Below are 13143 nucleotides of genomic sequence, written 5' to 3'. Positions count from 1 at the left end.
TCATTCCTCTGCATTCATTCTCAGGAAACTGGAGGAGGGCTAAAATCAGCTGGGACTTTAAATAACCTCATCTAAAGGAACAAAGTTTCTTTCTGTCTCTCCACCGCCCCCCTCCTTTTTTTAAAAAATAAAAATAAAAATAAAAAAGAGAGGCAGATTTGCGAGTAAACTTAGCATGGCTGAACTTTCTGCCAAAGGGCGGGATGACGGGACAATGTATCATCATCATCATCATCATCATCAAGAGAAAATTTACAGTCAAGTCTGGCCAAACACTGAGGTTTTAAGTTTTTAGTACAGCAGCTTCCCGCTTGGAGCACATGGGTCGCTTGTGTAAGGTTTCTTCCCCCCCCCTCCTTTCTTTTAATGTGACGGGTCTTAGAAAATGGCATTTTTATTGGGGAAGTGAACGCAGGTTCTTAAGTTCATGGCACTGCAGAATTACGGCACGTCCAGGTGGCTTCGTTTTGCACGCTCGGTTGGATGTTGGAGGACTGAGCAGGGATACCCTGGCTTCTCCAAGTGGGGCGGCTTTCCCCAACTGGGTGCCTTCCAAATGTGTTGGGACTATGGTGCCTATCATGCCCAGCCAACCTGGCCAGTGGCTATGAGTCATGATGGCTATATACTACCTCCAGTATCAGCTGTTGGGGAACATCAGCTGGAACGTGGGCCACTTTGGGAACGGAATGCTGGACTTGGTAGGTTTTGGCCTGTTCCAGCCTGATTCTTCTTGGGTTGGGATAATGGGAAGTGTAGTCTGCAACACATCTGGAGAGCTCCAGATTGGAGAAAGCTGACTTAGGACATAGCTACACCACAGACATAAGCTGGGTGAAGTTATTCCTACTCCTGGGTGACCCTGGGAATTATAGCACTGACAGTAGTCCTTGGGATATCCTGTACACCAGAAGTGGGGAATATTCCCTCAACAGTAATAATCTATTCAGGGTTGCAGGCCACTGGAGGGAGGAGCCAGTGCCAAAAATGAGTATGCCATTCCTTTTCTCTCTGTGTGTCCACCCCCACCAATAACCATTCTTTTGCCTCAGGTGAGGGCTGGCCCTGTCTCCTGACCAATAACCTTTTGAGGTGTCTGCTTTCTTTTGCCTTAGGTCAGGGCCGGCCCTGTCTCCTGACCAATGGTTATTTGAGGTGTCTGCCTTCTTTTGCCTCAAGTCAGGGCCAGCCCTGTCTCCTGACCAATGGTTATTTGAGGTGTCTGCCTTCTTTTGCCTCAGGTAAAGGTTGGCCCTGTCTCCTGACCAATAACCTTTTGAAGTGTCTGCTTTCTTTTGCCTCAGGTCAGGGCCGGCCCTGTCTCCTGACCAATGGTTATTTGAGGTGTCTGCCTTCTTTTGCCTCAGGTCAGGGCCAGCCCTGTCTCCTGACCAATGGTTATTTGAGGTGTCTGCCTTCTTTTGCCTCAGGTCAGGGCTGGCCCTGTCTCCTGGCCAATAACCATTTAAGGTGGCTGCCTTACTTGGCCAATGGTAGGATTGACCCTGCTCCCTAACCAAACGCACCGTACAAAGTTGGGCGTCTGAAAGCGGCCTTAAAAATGTCTAAAAATCCACATCACTAATGAAGTTTATGTGTGTGTGCTGGGGGCGGGGGGAAGAGAAGCATCCTTTATGTAAGATGTTTTCCGTGTTGTGTGCTGGGTTTCTTTTCGGCTTGACAATGATGGTGTTTTCCTACAAACCGCACTGCAGCTATCTCCTCTCCTCCTTCCAAATCTGACCGTGTTAATGAAAAGGCGACAAAAGAAAGAACGAAAGAAAAGGTGACAGTTCTGCTCCTCGGTTCAATGTGTGTACCGAGTGCTAGGAAGCCGGGGGGGATTCTGATGCCAGCAAGCCACTGGGGAGCTGAAAACTCAAAGAGTAAATACAGTCATTGTACCAAAAGCAAGAAGACTTGAAATTCTGTTCGCAGTGCAGGTTGCTCTCTCTCTCTCTCTCTCTCTCTCTCTCTCTCTGTTTTTGGGTGACTCTGTGAGGAAATGGCTCAGCTATTGTTTTTGGAGTGTTGACTTCCAGAAACGGTAGTATGAGAAAGCAAGCTATTTTTTGTCATGTGTATTTTGGAGGAGGACCGTCATCCCTTCCCTCAGGCTGAGCTGCCCTGGCTAAATTGGGTATTTCTCTCTTTTGTCGCAACCGGTAGGTGTACGTCAACGGAGAATGGGTCACCAGCATCGGAGAAGGAGGCAGCTTTGGGGAGCTCGCACTCATCTATGGGACGCCTAGAGCCGCAACGGTGAAAGCCAAGTCGGACCTCAAGCTCTGGGGCATCGACAGGGATAGCTACAGACGCATTTTAATGGTGGGTTGAAAACCTCCTTGCTCGCTGAAGCGATTGCCGCTGTTTAACGAGTTCCTTTAATGATGTCGTAAACCAACACGGCACTTTCCCATTTCACGACAAAGGCAAGCGGCTTTTAAAGTTAGGTCTCAGCAGGGTAGAGGCCCGACTACGTTTGCAAAACCAATCTCAACGCACGGGTTTGTATGGGATTTGCGGGAGAGAAAGACACTGCAAGTGGAATGCCACCGCCCAGGTTATCTTTATGAGACATGGGAAGCTTCCAGGCTCTCCCAGAAATGTAGCGAGCAGGAAAACGGTCGAGATCCAGCTGGGGTCGTGGAGAGTTGGACCCAAAGCTAGGCCTGAATGGTGTGAAAAGGCAAGGAACGGTGGGAATCTTGGGACCCGAATGTCCACAGATGCAACTCAATTGACCCAAGCGAAGGTGGAAAGTAGGGTTATCGTAGTAATGCCAGGCCTGGTCAATTCAGTCCAGTAGGGTGGCCACAGTTATTTCAGTCCACAGTTGTTGTTTTTTGCACTGCTCCTGTCCATTTCAATAGGGCTTGTGCAGGATAGATTCTGGTGGATTGGCTCCACTGTCAATTTTCTTTATTCACTTAGGGTGCAATCCTATGCATGTTTAGACAGGTAAAAACTGTCTGGCTAAAACCCATGCTGGGTTGCCTTAATAAAAATTTGTATAAGGTAAAAACTACGCCTCCCAGCATTCCCCACTTGACCGTGCCTTTCTTCTGTCTAAACTTGCATAGGATTGCGCCCATAGTAACCTACCTTTCAGCCGAAAATGATGCTCAATTCTTTGTCAGTGAATTATCCTTCCCAACCAGAGCTCAGTCAGGAGTCTTCCCCTTTCCCCTCCTTCCTTTGTTACTCACTTTCTCACTCACTCAGTGGGAAATATATCTTGCCATTAATTGGAAAGATCAGAAGGAGCATCTTGTGCAACCCTTTTCTGGTCAGCCGTAACTTCTTTGAGGAGGCCTAGCTAGTTCCCACATTGGGAAGCTGACTAATACGTCTAGGAGCCTTTTTTCCCTGGCTACAATATATTTGCAGGGCTGTCTGTGGGCAAACACACACACACACACAAACACACACACACACACACACCTGTGCGGGACACACAAGACCATGTGTAAGCGAGCCCTGCTGTTACGAAGTGAATTTCCTTATTGGGACGTCACTTGCGACTTATCCAAATGGCTCAGTCCATCCTTACCTAAAAATGATCAATGCTGGTCTCTCAACCTGAAGCTGGCAAATATATTAATATTGTCTCTGCCGAACTCCAAGAAGCAGGAGCAAAATAGTGAGTCGAGTATCTCAAACTAATGCTAAGAGAAAACAAGTCCACATCTGCAAAGAGGTAACCACGTGCAGCTAGAGGTGTGAAAGCTTGGGGAAAAAACAGGAAAAAACCCTAAAACTATTTCTCCCCCAATTTTCCCAAAAAAATCCCCGGGGAAAAATAAAATATTAAAACGGCATAAAAATACCCCTTCCATTTTTTCCGTACCCCTCCCCATGCCTTCGTATCCCTGTTTATTTTTATTTATTATATTTACATCTCTGCTTTTTTCATTCTTCAAGAAAATTAAGGTGGTTTACATAATCCTCCTCCTCTCCATTATATACTCACAACAGGCTGAGAGTCTGGGATTGGCCCAAAGTCACCCAATGAGCTTCATGGCCATGTGGGGACTAGAACCCGGATCTCCTGACTCCTGGTCCAACACTCTAACCACTACACCACACACACTGGCTCTGTGTGTGGCCATTGTAGCAAACACAATGGAATTTGCTACCACAAGATGTAGTGAAGACCACCAATCTGGATAGCTTAAAAAGGGAGTTAGACAAATTCCTGGAGGAGAAAGCCATCAATAGCTACTAGACTTGATATCTCCAGTATCAGAGACAGTAGACCTATATATATACCAGTTGCTGGGGAACATGGGCTGAAGGGTAGTGTTGCACTCATGTCCTGCTTGTGGGTTTCCCATCCACAGCTGGTTGGCCACTGTGTGAACAGAACTCTGGACTAGATGGACCCTTGGTCTGATCCAGCATGGTTCTTCTTGTGTTTCTGCATAAAGCTGAAATGTGTCCAAGGTAAGCACAGTGGCCATTCGCAATGGCAGGAATTGGTGACAACCCCATCTTCCTATCATAGAATCATAGAATAGCAGAGTTGGAAGGGGCCTACAAGGCCATCGAGTCCAACCCCCTGCTCAATGCAGGAATCCACCCTAAAGCATCCCTGACAGATGGTGGTCCAGCTGCCTCCTAGCTTTGCTGTGCTGATTTAACACCTGTGCAAAGCCCAGATGTTTCTGTTTGTGTTCCTGCTTTGTTTTTGTTTTTTTTGCTATCTTAAGAGCAGATAGCTGACAGCAGCGAAACAGTGCAGATATGGCTGAACTATACCTTTTCTGGTGAACGTGTCATGTTCTAGCTCATTGAGGTTCTTCAGAATCTTCCTTAGGGCCCACTTTGCCTCCTTCATGTTCTGGTGTGAATTTCTGTGCTTAAAATATATATAAATAAATTGCAAGCTAATGTGGAAGAGGAATGGAACAGGCTTCAGATTGGAAGAATGCAAAGCTGAAATTGACAGATAATCTGCAATTGACAGATTCAGCCTTCTCTTTCTCCTCCCTATATTTTCTCCCCTGGTCTCCAGTTTTTCATTTCTTGCTTCTTCCCTGCATTTTAAAGTTTGTCTGCCCCTGCCGATGCCTCCTGCCATAACGGCATGCACTGTCTTGGAACGGCCTTTGACGCTTTCTCAGAAACATGCTTCTAAATCTCTGTTTTGCCGGCAACACTTCAAAAGGCCATCTTGGAACCTGAGAACTTTTGAGAAATCCACTCCCAAACGTCCAACTTTGCAATTCTAAGAAAAAGAGAAGTGCAAACAATTTAAACCCAGCTCCATTTAGCACGTGTGCCGCAGATGGTACTAGGATCCTTCAAAATATTGGCGTTTCATGATCAGTATGCATAGTTTGTGTGTATGTCTGTTTTGTGCTCTGCTAAGAATGTACATTCTAAGCATAATTCAATATCAGGCTCACATAAGGATTAAGCAGAACTCCATTCCGGGACCCAAAGCCAGCTGCGCACCTGCCAGGATTGGCCTTTTTATTTGTAACCAGAGCCTGGCTCTGCCATTCTCTTGTTCTTCATTGGTTCGACTTCTTGATTCAAGGAGGAGTTGTCTAGGAGACAGCCAGTCAACACCTGGAAACACAGATGTAGGAGGGCTTGGGGTCAAAAGGGAGGAACGGCTGGAGATGGGCTGGACGAATGAGTGAGGGAGCGAGATTCCAAGAGGTTCGCAAGCCAGAAGGGGAATTGATTGGAGGAGCAGAAAGGGAAAGCGAGAAACCACAGAGGGTGAAGTCAAGGGGAGTGGGCGGTTTGAAGTATGCTTTGGAAGGTGATAGATTCCCTTGATACTGTCATGGAGCCAGCAAATGGTGCAATTCAGCCTGATAAGTCTTTTTAACATTCCTTTTCACAGCTCTGACATTCTGTGTTTTCCTTCCTTCTCTTTTTCCCTCCCTCCTTCCTTTCTTCCTCTTTTTCTTCTTGAACTGGATGGGCTCAAGGTCTCAGGGCAAGGTCTTCCCTGCCATGAAAGGATGGCAGGTGGCTGAGGTTTCCTGCAAGCCACGTTTCACACAGCATGAGCGTATTTCACTGAAGGCAGAATCCTACGGGGCGCTTATGCCCCTGCCTCTTCTTTTCCACTCTGTTGATTCCTGCCGATTATGTTGTACAAGCGGGACTTACGCAAAGGTGTCTTAGCGCTTCCTAGGGGATGCCCCGAAATGAGCAGAAATGCTCTTTTCTAGAAGGAGGCTTTGGAAAGCCGCCATTGGCGTGGAAGGGGGAATTGCACACTTTCCGGAGCGTCCAGGAAGTGCTCACTTCGCTCCGCTGTGTTAATGGCGGCCCACAGTAGGCTCACAAGCGTTTGGGCGCAGATCGGGACTGCACCCAAGCATATCCGGATGCGGGTGTGTATGTGTGTCGACTGCCCCCGCAGACCCAGTTGGATGGTTGCACCATCCCTATTGATAGCTTTCTCCTCCAGGAATTTGTCCAACCCCCTTTCAAAGTCATCCAAATTGGTGGCCCTCACTACGACATGCGGTAGCGAATTCCATAGTCCTGCGCACCGCGTGAAGAAGTACACAGCTGTCCTCCTTCCCTCTCTTTGGGATTTCACCCTCTAGTCTAAATACCTCTTCTCAAGTCTTTCCATCGGCTGTTTTCTTCATCCAAAACGTTCTTGATTCCTGTCCGGCTTGGAGTAAGGAGGGGAAAAATAAAAAGGAATCAAAAGCCGTGCAGCTTTCAATGTTTATCCTGCCCTATAAATCACTCCCGAATATTTTAGCAATACTTCTGAACTCCTTTCTGTTTGGCAATGAGACCTCCAGATGGGAACACCAGACCACAGGTGCAGTAACATCAGAGACTGGGGCTGTCATCTCCCTGACCGGTCGTGTGATGGTGTGTTTGCAAAGACTAAACGAAATGGCCCCTGCTTTTATTTTCCTGATGCCGTCTCGCATCGCGAACCTTGGACACACTTGCTGCCTGTAAATCCCCCTTTTGGCATTTTCTTGCGCCTCAGATCTACCACAGATCCAGTTTTTTAGAATTTTATTTATTTATTTATTTATTTATTTATTGCATTTCTATAATGCAATAGAATATAATGCTCCTTATTGGTATCTAGATTGAAAGTGTCTCCATTTCGAACTCCCTCAATATTGTTTTTGCGTCCACAGCTATATTTGATTATTGCTAATAAAAAGAAGAGTAGTTTTCAGGGCTGCTACCAGATTAAAAGAATGTTTCAGGGGCGAATTAGCTGTTCTTTTATCCAATAATAGCTGGGGAATAGTGGGGGTTATAGAACCTTTTTCATGCTGGGGAATGCTGTGTGTTGTAGGACTTTTTTCTGTCTAAGCATGCAACGGATTGCACCCTAACATGATTTTTTTTAAAAAACTGAAGGATTAAAAAGCCTGGGAATATAAAAATAAAAAAGGCCTTAACCTGGCATTAAAAAGACCACAACGCAGGTACCAGACCAGACCATATACCATGACTGATGTACCACCATCGAAAAGGCCCTCACTTTTTAATAATGCAACCCCCCCCCCCCCCGTGGAATAGGTCACATTTATTCCCAATTTATAGCTGGAAAAACCGAGGTAGTGACTTTGCCCCTAGCCTCATCCCAAGTCCCTATCCAGAGGAGTTTATCCGCTGGTCCTGGCTGGTAGTTCCAGAACATCACATTACTGCTGGCTGTGAGAAGCCAACCTGTCCATAACACTTTCCCTAGGAAAAGCAAAAAGTGTGTGTCTTTGTTTTTAAATTCCTTTTGTTTTATTTTTTGCTCCTCCCTCCAAACCGGATTCCTGCTTCCCCAGCTCCGGTCTAGTTTCTCTTCACTATTCCAGGCTGTGGTTGAGTCGCCTTCCTCGGCTCCTTGATTACTGCTTCTTAAAATTCTTCTGCGCCCACAGTTATACCAAAAAAGCCAGCAGGCGCAAGCGCGCCGTCTGCCTCTGTGTCTCCCCCACCTCTTCCAGCCCGTCCACACAGGGCAAACACCTGCCCGGTTTTCCACCGCCGTCAACCCTGCGCCCGCCCGCAGCTGCACTCTCTGCCCTGGTTGCCGTGGGACGACACGGACGGATGGATGGTGTCCAGCGTTCCGATCACTGTCCCACGCTGAGCTGTCAGTTTTTGGCGAGGCTTTGTTGTCGTAACGTCTAGCGTTTCCAGGCCTGCGGCATCCTCCAGGGGAAGGGGCCAGGTTCATCTGACGGGGAGGTCAGAGGAGGGTCACGGCAGGCCGGGGCTGATCACAGCAAACTCCGAAGGAAATCGGCCCAGAGCGCGCTCAGCATGTTTACGCAGCACTTACTTTACCAAGCCTGTTGCTCGGTGAAATAACAGCTGCTTTGTGCAAGTTCCATTCTTGGCTCTTCCATTTAAACTGGGGAGGGGGGGAGAGGAGCAGGACTGCAGGCTTAGGGCCTAGTCTGCCTTCTGGGAGGGGGTCCCAATCCCAGCCTTCTGGAGGGCCACAATCCGCCCTCTTGGATTCCCCGGAAGGCCATACCGTTTCCCCCCAACCTCCAATCGTTGGGTAGTTTCCCAGCTATTGCACATTCTCCCCTCATTTTAAAAGGTTGAAATGCCTGTTGTTGTTGTTATATAAGAACATCAGAAGTGTCCTGCTGGGTCAGATGGAGGGTCCATCTAGTCCAGCACTCTGTTCACACAGTGGCCAACCAGCCATCGGCCAGGGATGAACAAGCAGGACATGGTGCAACAGCACCCTCCCTCCCATGTTCCCCAGCAACTGGTGCACACAGGCTTATTGCCTCAAATACTGGAGATAGCACACAACCATCAGGGCTAGTAGCCATGGATAGCCTTTGCCTCCAGGAACTTATCCAACCCCCTTTTAAAGCCATCCAGATTGGTGGCCATCACCACATCTTGTGGTAGTGAGTTCTATAATTTAACTATGTGCTGTGTGAAGTACTTCCTTTTAGTTGTTGTTGTTGTTGTTGTTGTTGTTATTATTATTATTATTATTATTGTGTGTAGCATCAGAGCATGCTCCTATTCAGGCTTCCAGCCAAAGCCAGCCATCTTGTCTTCCAGAATATTCCATTCCCTTCCTCTTCCCTCTTTTCCGATTCCCTCTCCTCCACTAGACAGTCTTTTGAGTTTTGGTTTTTTTTAAATCCTGTTGGGTTTCCACTGGCCTCAAGAATTTCCTTTGCATTTCTGCAAACCTTGGGGTCCCCTTAAGCATGCTATCTCCCCAGGGCCAGCGTCAGTGGTCAGCATAGCTGGGCACTTGCCGAGGGGGTCCATGCTCTGCCAGAGGCCCATTGACCAAAGCCCCTGGGAGTTGCTCCTTCTCTTCCCCGCTGCAGCCTGCCTGTCCGCCTGCCTCTCAGTCTGTCCAAGGCCATGAAGGTGGTGAGGAGGAGGAGGAGCCATAGATGCCATTATTCCTTGCCTCTTTCTTTAGCAAACAAGCAAGCAGTTGCAACAAGGAGGTACGTTCTCCAGCGGAGCGGGCCTCATCAAAACCTGGAGCTGGCAGTACCTCTAGGACTAGTACTGGTTGGACTACAGACGGAAAACCACTCAGAGAACCAGTTTCCAATTAGTATATGTGAGGGTGTCTTCTGTACTCACTGTCCACTTCCTTGTCTCCTCCCTGAGTGGATCGGCACCCTTTCCTTGTGAGGAAGTCAAGACAAATGGCCTCTCCTTCCTCCACCGGTCCTGTTACAAGCAAACACGGCTGTTTGTTTATGGCTTCGCCATCCAGCTCATGACTAAGCGCCACTCTGGCTTCTCCGATCCTTGCAAGATTAACATGTCAGCCCTCTGCTAAGTCTCGGGGCCTCCGAAGCGTGGGCCGACAGGTGCAAAGCCGGGGAGAGAGAGGGCCGGGAAGCGATTTTGTACAGCTGGGCGGTAAGATGGCAAGCTTGAACCGGCTAATCAGTGTGGTGAATCGATTCGACCATTGATTGCTGATCTAAGAGGCCTCGGAGTTAACCAGTCGAACTGTGCACAGCAAGGTATGGATCGCGACGAGGTTGCTTTCCAGCTGCTGGGAAGGGAAAGGAAATGCGGGTTCCCCACGGCCTGGAGAATGTATCACCCACTCCCCAAACAAAATCCCTCTTAATTAAATGGACCGTGCAAACCAGTCCCGTGCATCAATGGTCTCGCTTTAACCAGAAAAACAACAACGAAGAAACCATAGATGTTAAGGGGGGGGGGGGGAGACAGTGTGGTGTAGTGGTTAGAGTGTTGGACTAGGCCTCAGGAGACATGGGTTCAAGTCCCCACTTGGCTCTGAAGCTCACTGCATGGTTTTGGGCCAGTCACTGACTCTCCACCTAACCTACCTCACAGGGAGAGGAGGGGGATCATTCAGTCCGTGTGTGTGTGTGTGTGTGTGTGTGTGCGTGCCTCATTCTACAACTTTAGGGCCACATGACTGTAAAGCCCTCCCTTCCAGCAGCAGCTGTTCATATTATCATACTCATTGTCGTATTTCTTGCAGTCCCTTCTAGGATTGCAAAGAAACACTTATTCTAGAGGTGTGCTCCGCTCCGTTACGGATCCCTGGATCTGAAGCAGAGCGGGCCAATCTGAAACTCCGAAGCCTGGTTCCGGATCAGATCAGGGGAGGTCCGGTTCGGCCCGAAGCAGTTCGGAACGGTCTGAAGCGATTTGAACCGTTCTGAAGCTTCGGAGCCAGGTAAGTGGGGAGGGGAGCTTACCTGGCTCTCCCGTCCACCACCACGGTCTGTGTGGTGACAGTGGCAGAGTCAGGTAAGTGGGGAGGGGGGCTTACCTGGGTCCGTCGTCCACCGCGGTCCGTGCAGCGACTTCAACTGCAGCCCAGGCCTAAGGCCAGAAACAGGCCTTAGGCCTGAGCGGCAGTTGAAGCTGCCACACAGACTGCGTCAGCGGCGGATGACGGAGCCAGGTAAGTGGGGGAGGGGGGAGGGGGGCTTACCTGGCTCCGCCATCCACTGCTGCCATTTTGTTCCCCCTTCCCCACTTACCTGCCTCCGCCGCCCGCTGCGGAGGCAAGTAAATGGGGAAGGGGGGGGAAATGGTATCCGAATATCGATCCGGACCTCCGGATCTCGCTTCGGATCAGGATCTGAAGCGGTTCGGGGAGGGGGTGCACAGCCCTAACTTATTCCATGCACAGGAATGCACATTTTGTTGCCAGGGCAAAGGACCAATTGCGCCACCCCCATTCCATGTATGGAAGCCAACCGGACTGGCCACTGAATCTTACTTCAGCATTGGTGATGGGACAGGGTTTGATTTAGGGGTGCAGGGTGGGCGTCTTAACAACTTTCTGCTACTTGCTGCCTCAGTCGGCGGTCTTTATTTATTTATTTATTTATTTATTACATTTATATCCCACCTTTTTTCCTCCAAGGAACCCAAGGCGGCGTACATAATCCTCCTCCTCTCCATTTTATCCTCACAACAACCCTGTGAGGTAGGCTGGGCTGAGAGTCTGTGACTGGCCCAAAGTCACCCAGTGGGTTTCCATGACCGAGTGGGGGACTAGAACCCGGATCTCCCGACTCCCAGTCCGACACTTTAGCCACTACGCCACACTGGCTCTTGCTCTGCCTAATGTTTGGGCTGGCCCATCCCATACATAAGCACAACGAAGCTTTTTGTGTTGCATCATAAATAAAATTATATCCCAGCCTTTCCCTCAGGGAGAAAGAAAGACATATACAAGACGGGAAACGAGGCAATGGGTTCTGTTCCCAGTGTCCACAGAACGGCTTCCTTTTCATGTTAATTACAAGCTTGGCTAACTTTTAGGGGATAACGAGGAAATGTAATTGAGCAATTAATTGGTAGATGCTTCTGCTTAGACTTTGTAGGTGTGTGTGTGGGAAATAAAGCAGGGGCCAGATTCACTCATGGAGTCAGTGTGCTTTTGTAGAAGCTGGTGGAATCGCTCAAGATGAAAAATGCTTCACCAAATGCACGAGGTATCAGATGCATCACCAGATAGGTATCAAATGCATCACCAAATGCACGAGGTATCAAACGCCTTCAGTACTACATGTAGATTCCCTCTCTGTCACAGGTGCTCAGGGGCAAACCAGAATGGCTGGCTATTTCTATCAAGAGGCATCTTCTGGCTGGTCATTATTGGAGGCAGAGCTCTAGGGGACATGGCCTTTTGAGACTGACTCCACCAGGTTGCTCTTACAGCCTTAACGTTCTCCTTTTTTTCTCTTTCTTACTCAGGGAAGCACACTGAGAAAGCGGAAGATGTACGAAGAATTCCTCAGCAAGGTTTCCATTTTGGGTGCGTTTGCTTTTTCTTCCTTCGGGTTCCCCCCTCCCCATCTTTCTTTCTTCAAGTTGTTTGCTTTGCATTAATGCAAAACGCACCCTGGTTAAACAGTAAAACCAAGCATATTTATTTATTTATTACATTTTTATACTGCCCAATAGCCGAAGCTCTCTGGGTGGTTCACAAAAATTAAAACCATGAAGAGCATAGTAAAACAACCAACCATCTAAAAACACAGGCACAAAATACAATATAAAAAAGCACAAAAAGCACCCAGAAAATATCCATAAAGCCCATACATCAGGGGTGCAGAACCTGAGGCCCGAGGGCCAAACTGGCCCACCAGGCTGGTGGCTCTGATGCCAGTGGGGCGGTGAATCCACTCTGGGTTTCTATGAACCAGTCAGAAACTCTAAAGGAGCTATCCGCACCATGGATATACCAATGCAGCCCAGCTAGCGTTTGTTGATTTCCCTGCTTTTGGGCAATTTTCACCCATTCTAAAAGGCTGTCATAGAACACTCCCCACTCCTTTCCTGCATCAGTTTATCGGGGTGGAGCACATGGGATAGAAACAGTTATTTTTAACCTTTGACAAGATGTTGACAATGCTAGCGATGGAATACCAAGACTTCACTGTAGCGTCTTCATGGCTGTCTCTTCCTAAAGAAAGGGATGAAAAGAGGAATGGAACCAGGTATTAAGAAAACAAGCCCCCCCCCTCCCATGGATTGAGAGCCATGTTTTTCTCTTCCCCCTCACATATCACAGGGTGGAGTGCTGTATAAGTACAACCCTTCCTGGAAGAGTTGAGTTGGCATTTTCCTCCACTGCTCTGATAATCCTTGCAAACATTTCTCATGTGGGTAGTTGGAAAGACGGGGAGTGCCGTG

The 13143-nt window shown here is 48.4% G+C and overlaps 1 protein-coding gene across 1 annotated transcript in view; it reads left to right on the top strand.

Moving 5' to 3' along the window:
* PRKAR1B (protein kinase cAMP-dependent type I regulatory subunit beta) overlaps positions 1-13143 on the top strand; it is a 108553-nt gene that overhangs the window by 61197 nt on the left and 34213 nt on the right. Inside the window, exons 6-7 of the mRNA XM_063143646.1 lie at positions 2170-2328; positions 12202-12262. Coding sequence (XP_062999716.1) covers positions 2170-2328; positions 12202-12262 — 220 coding nt within the window. The remainder of the gene's footprint in view (positions 1-2169; positions 2329-12201; positions 12263-13143) is intronic.

The sequence above is a fragment of the Elgaria multicarinata genome, chromosome 17 (genome assembly GCF_023053635.1).
Source record: "Elgaria multicarinata webbii isolate HBS135686 ecotype San Diego chromosome 17, rElgMul1.1.pri, whole genome shotgun sequence".
Lineage (NCBI taxonomy): Eukaryota > Metazoa > Chordata > Lepidosauria > Squamata > Anguidae > Elgaria > Elgaria multicarinata.
Note: the sequence above shows the minus strand (reverse complement) of the source record. Positions and strands in the feature narration are given on the sequence as shown.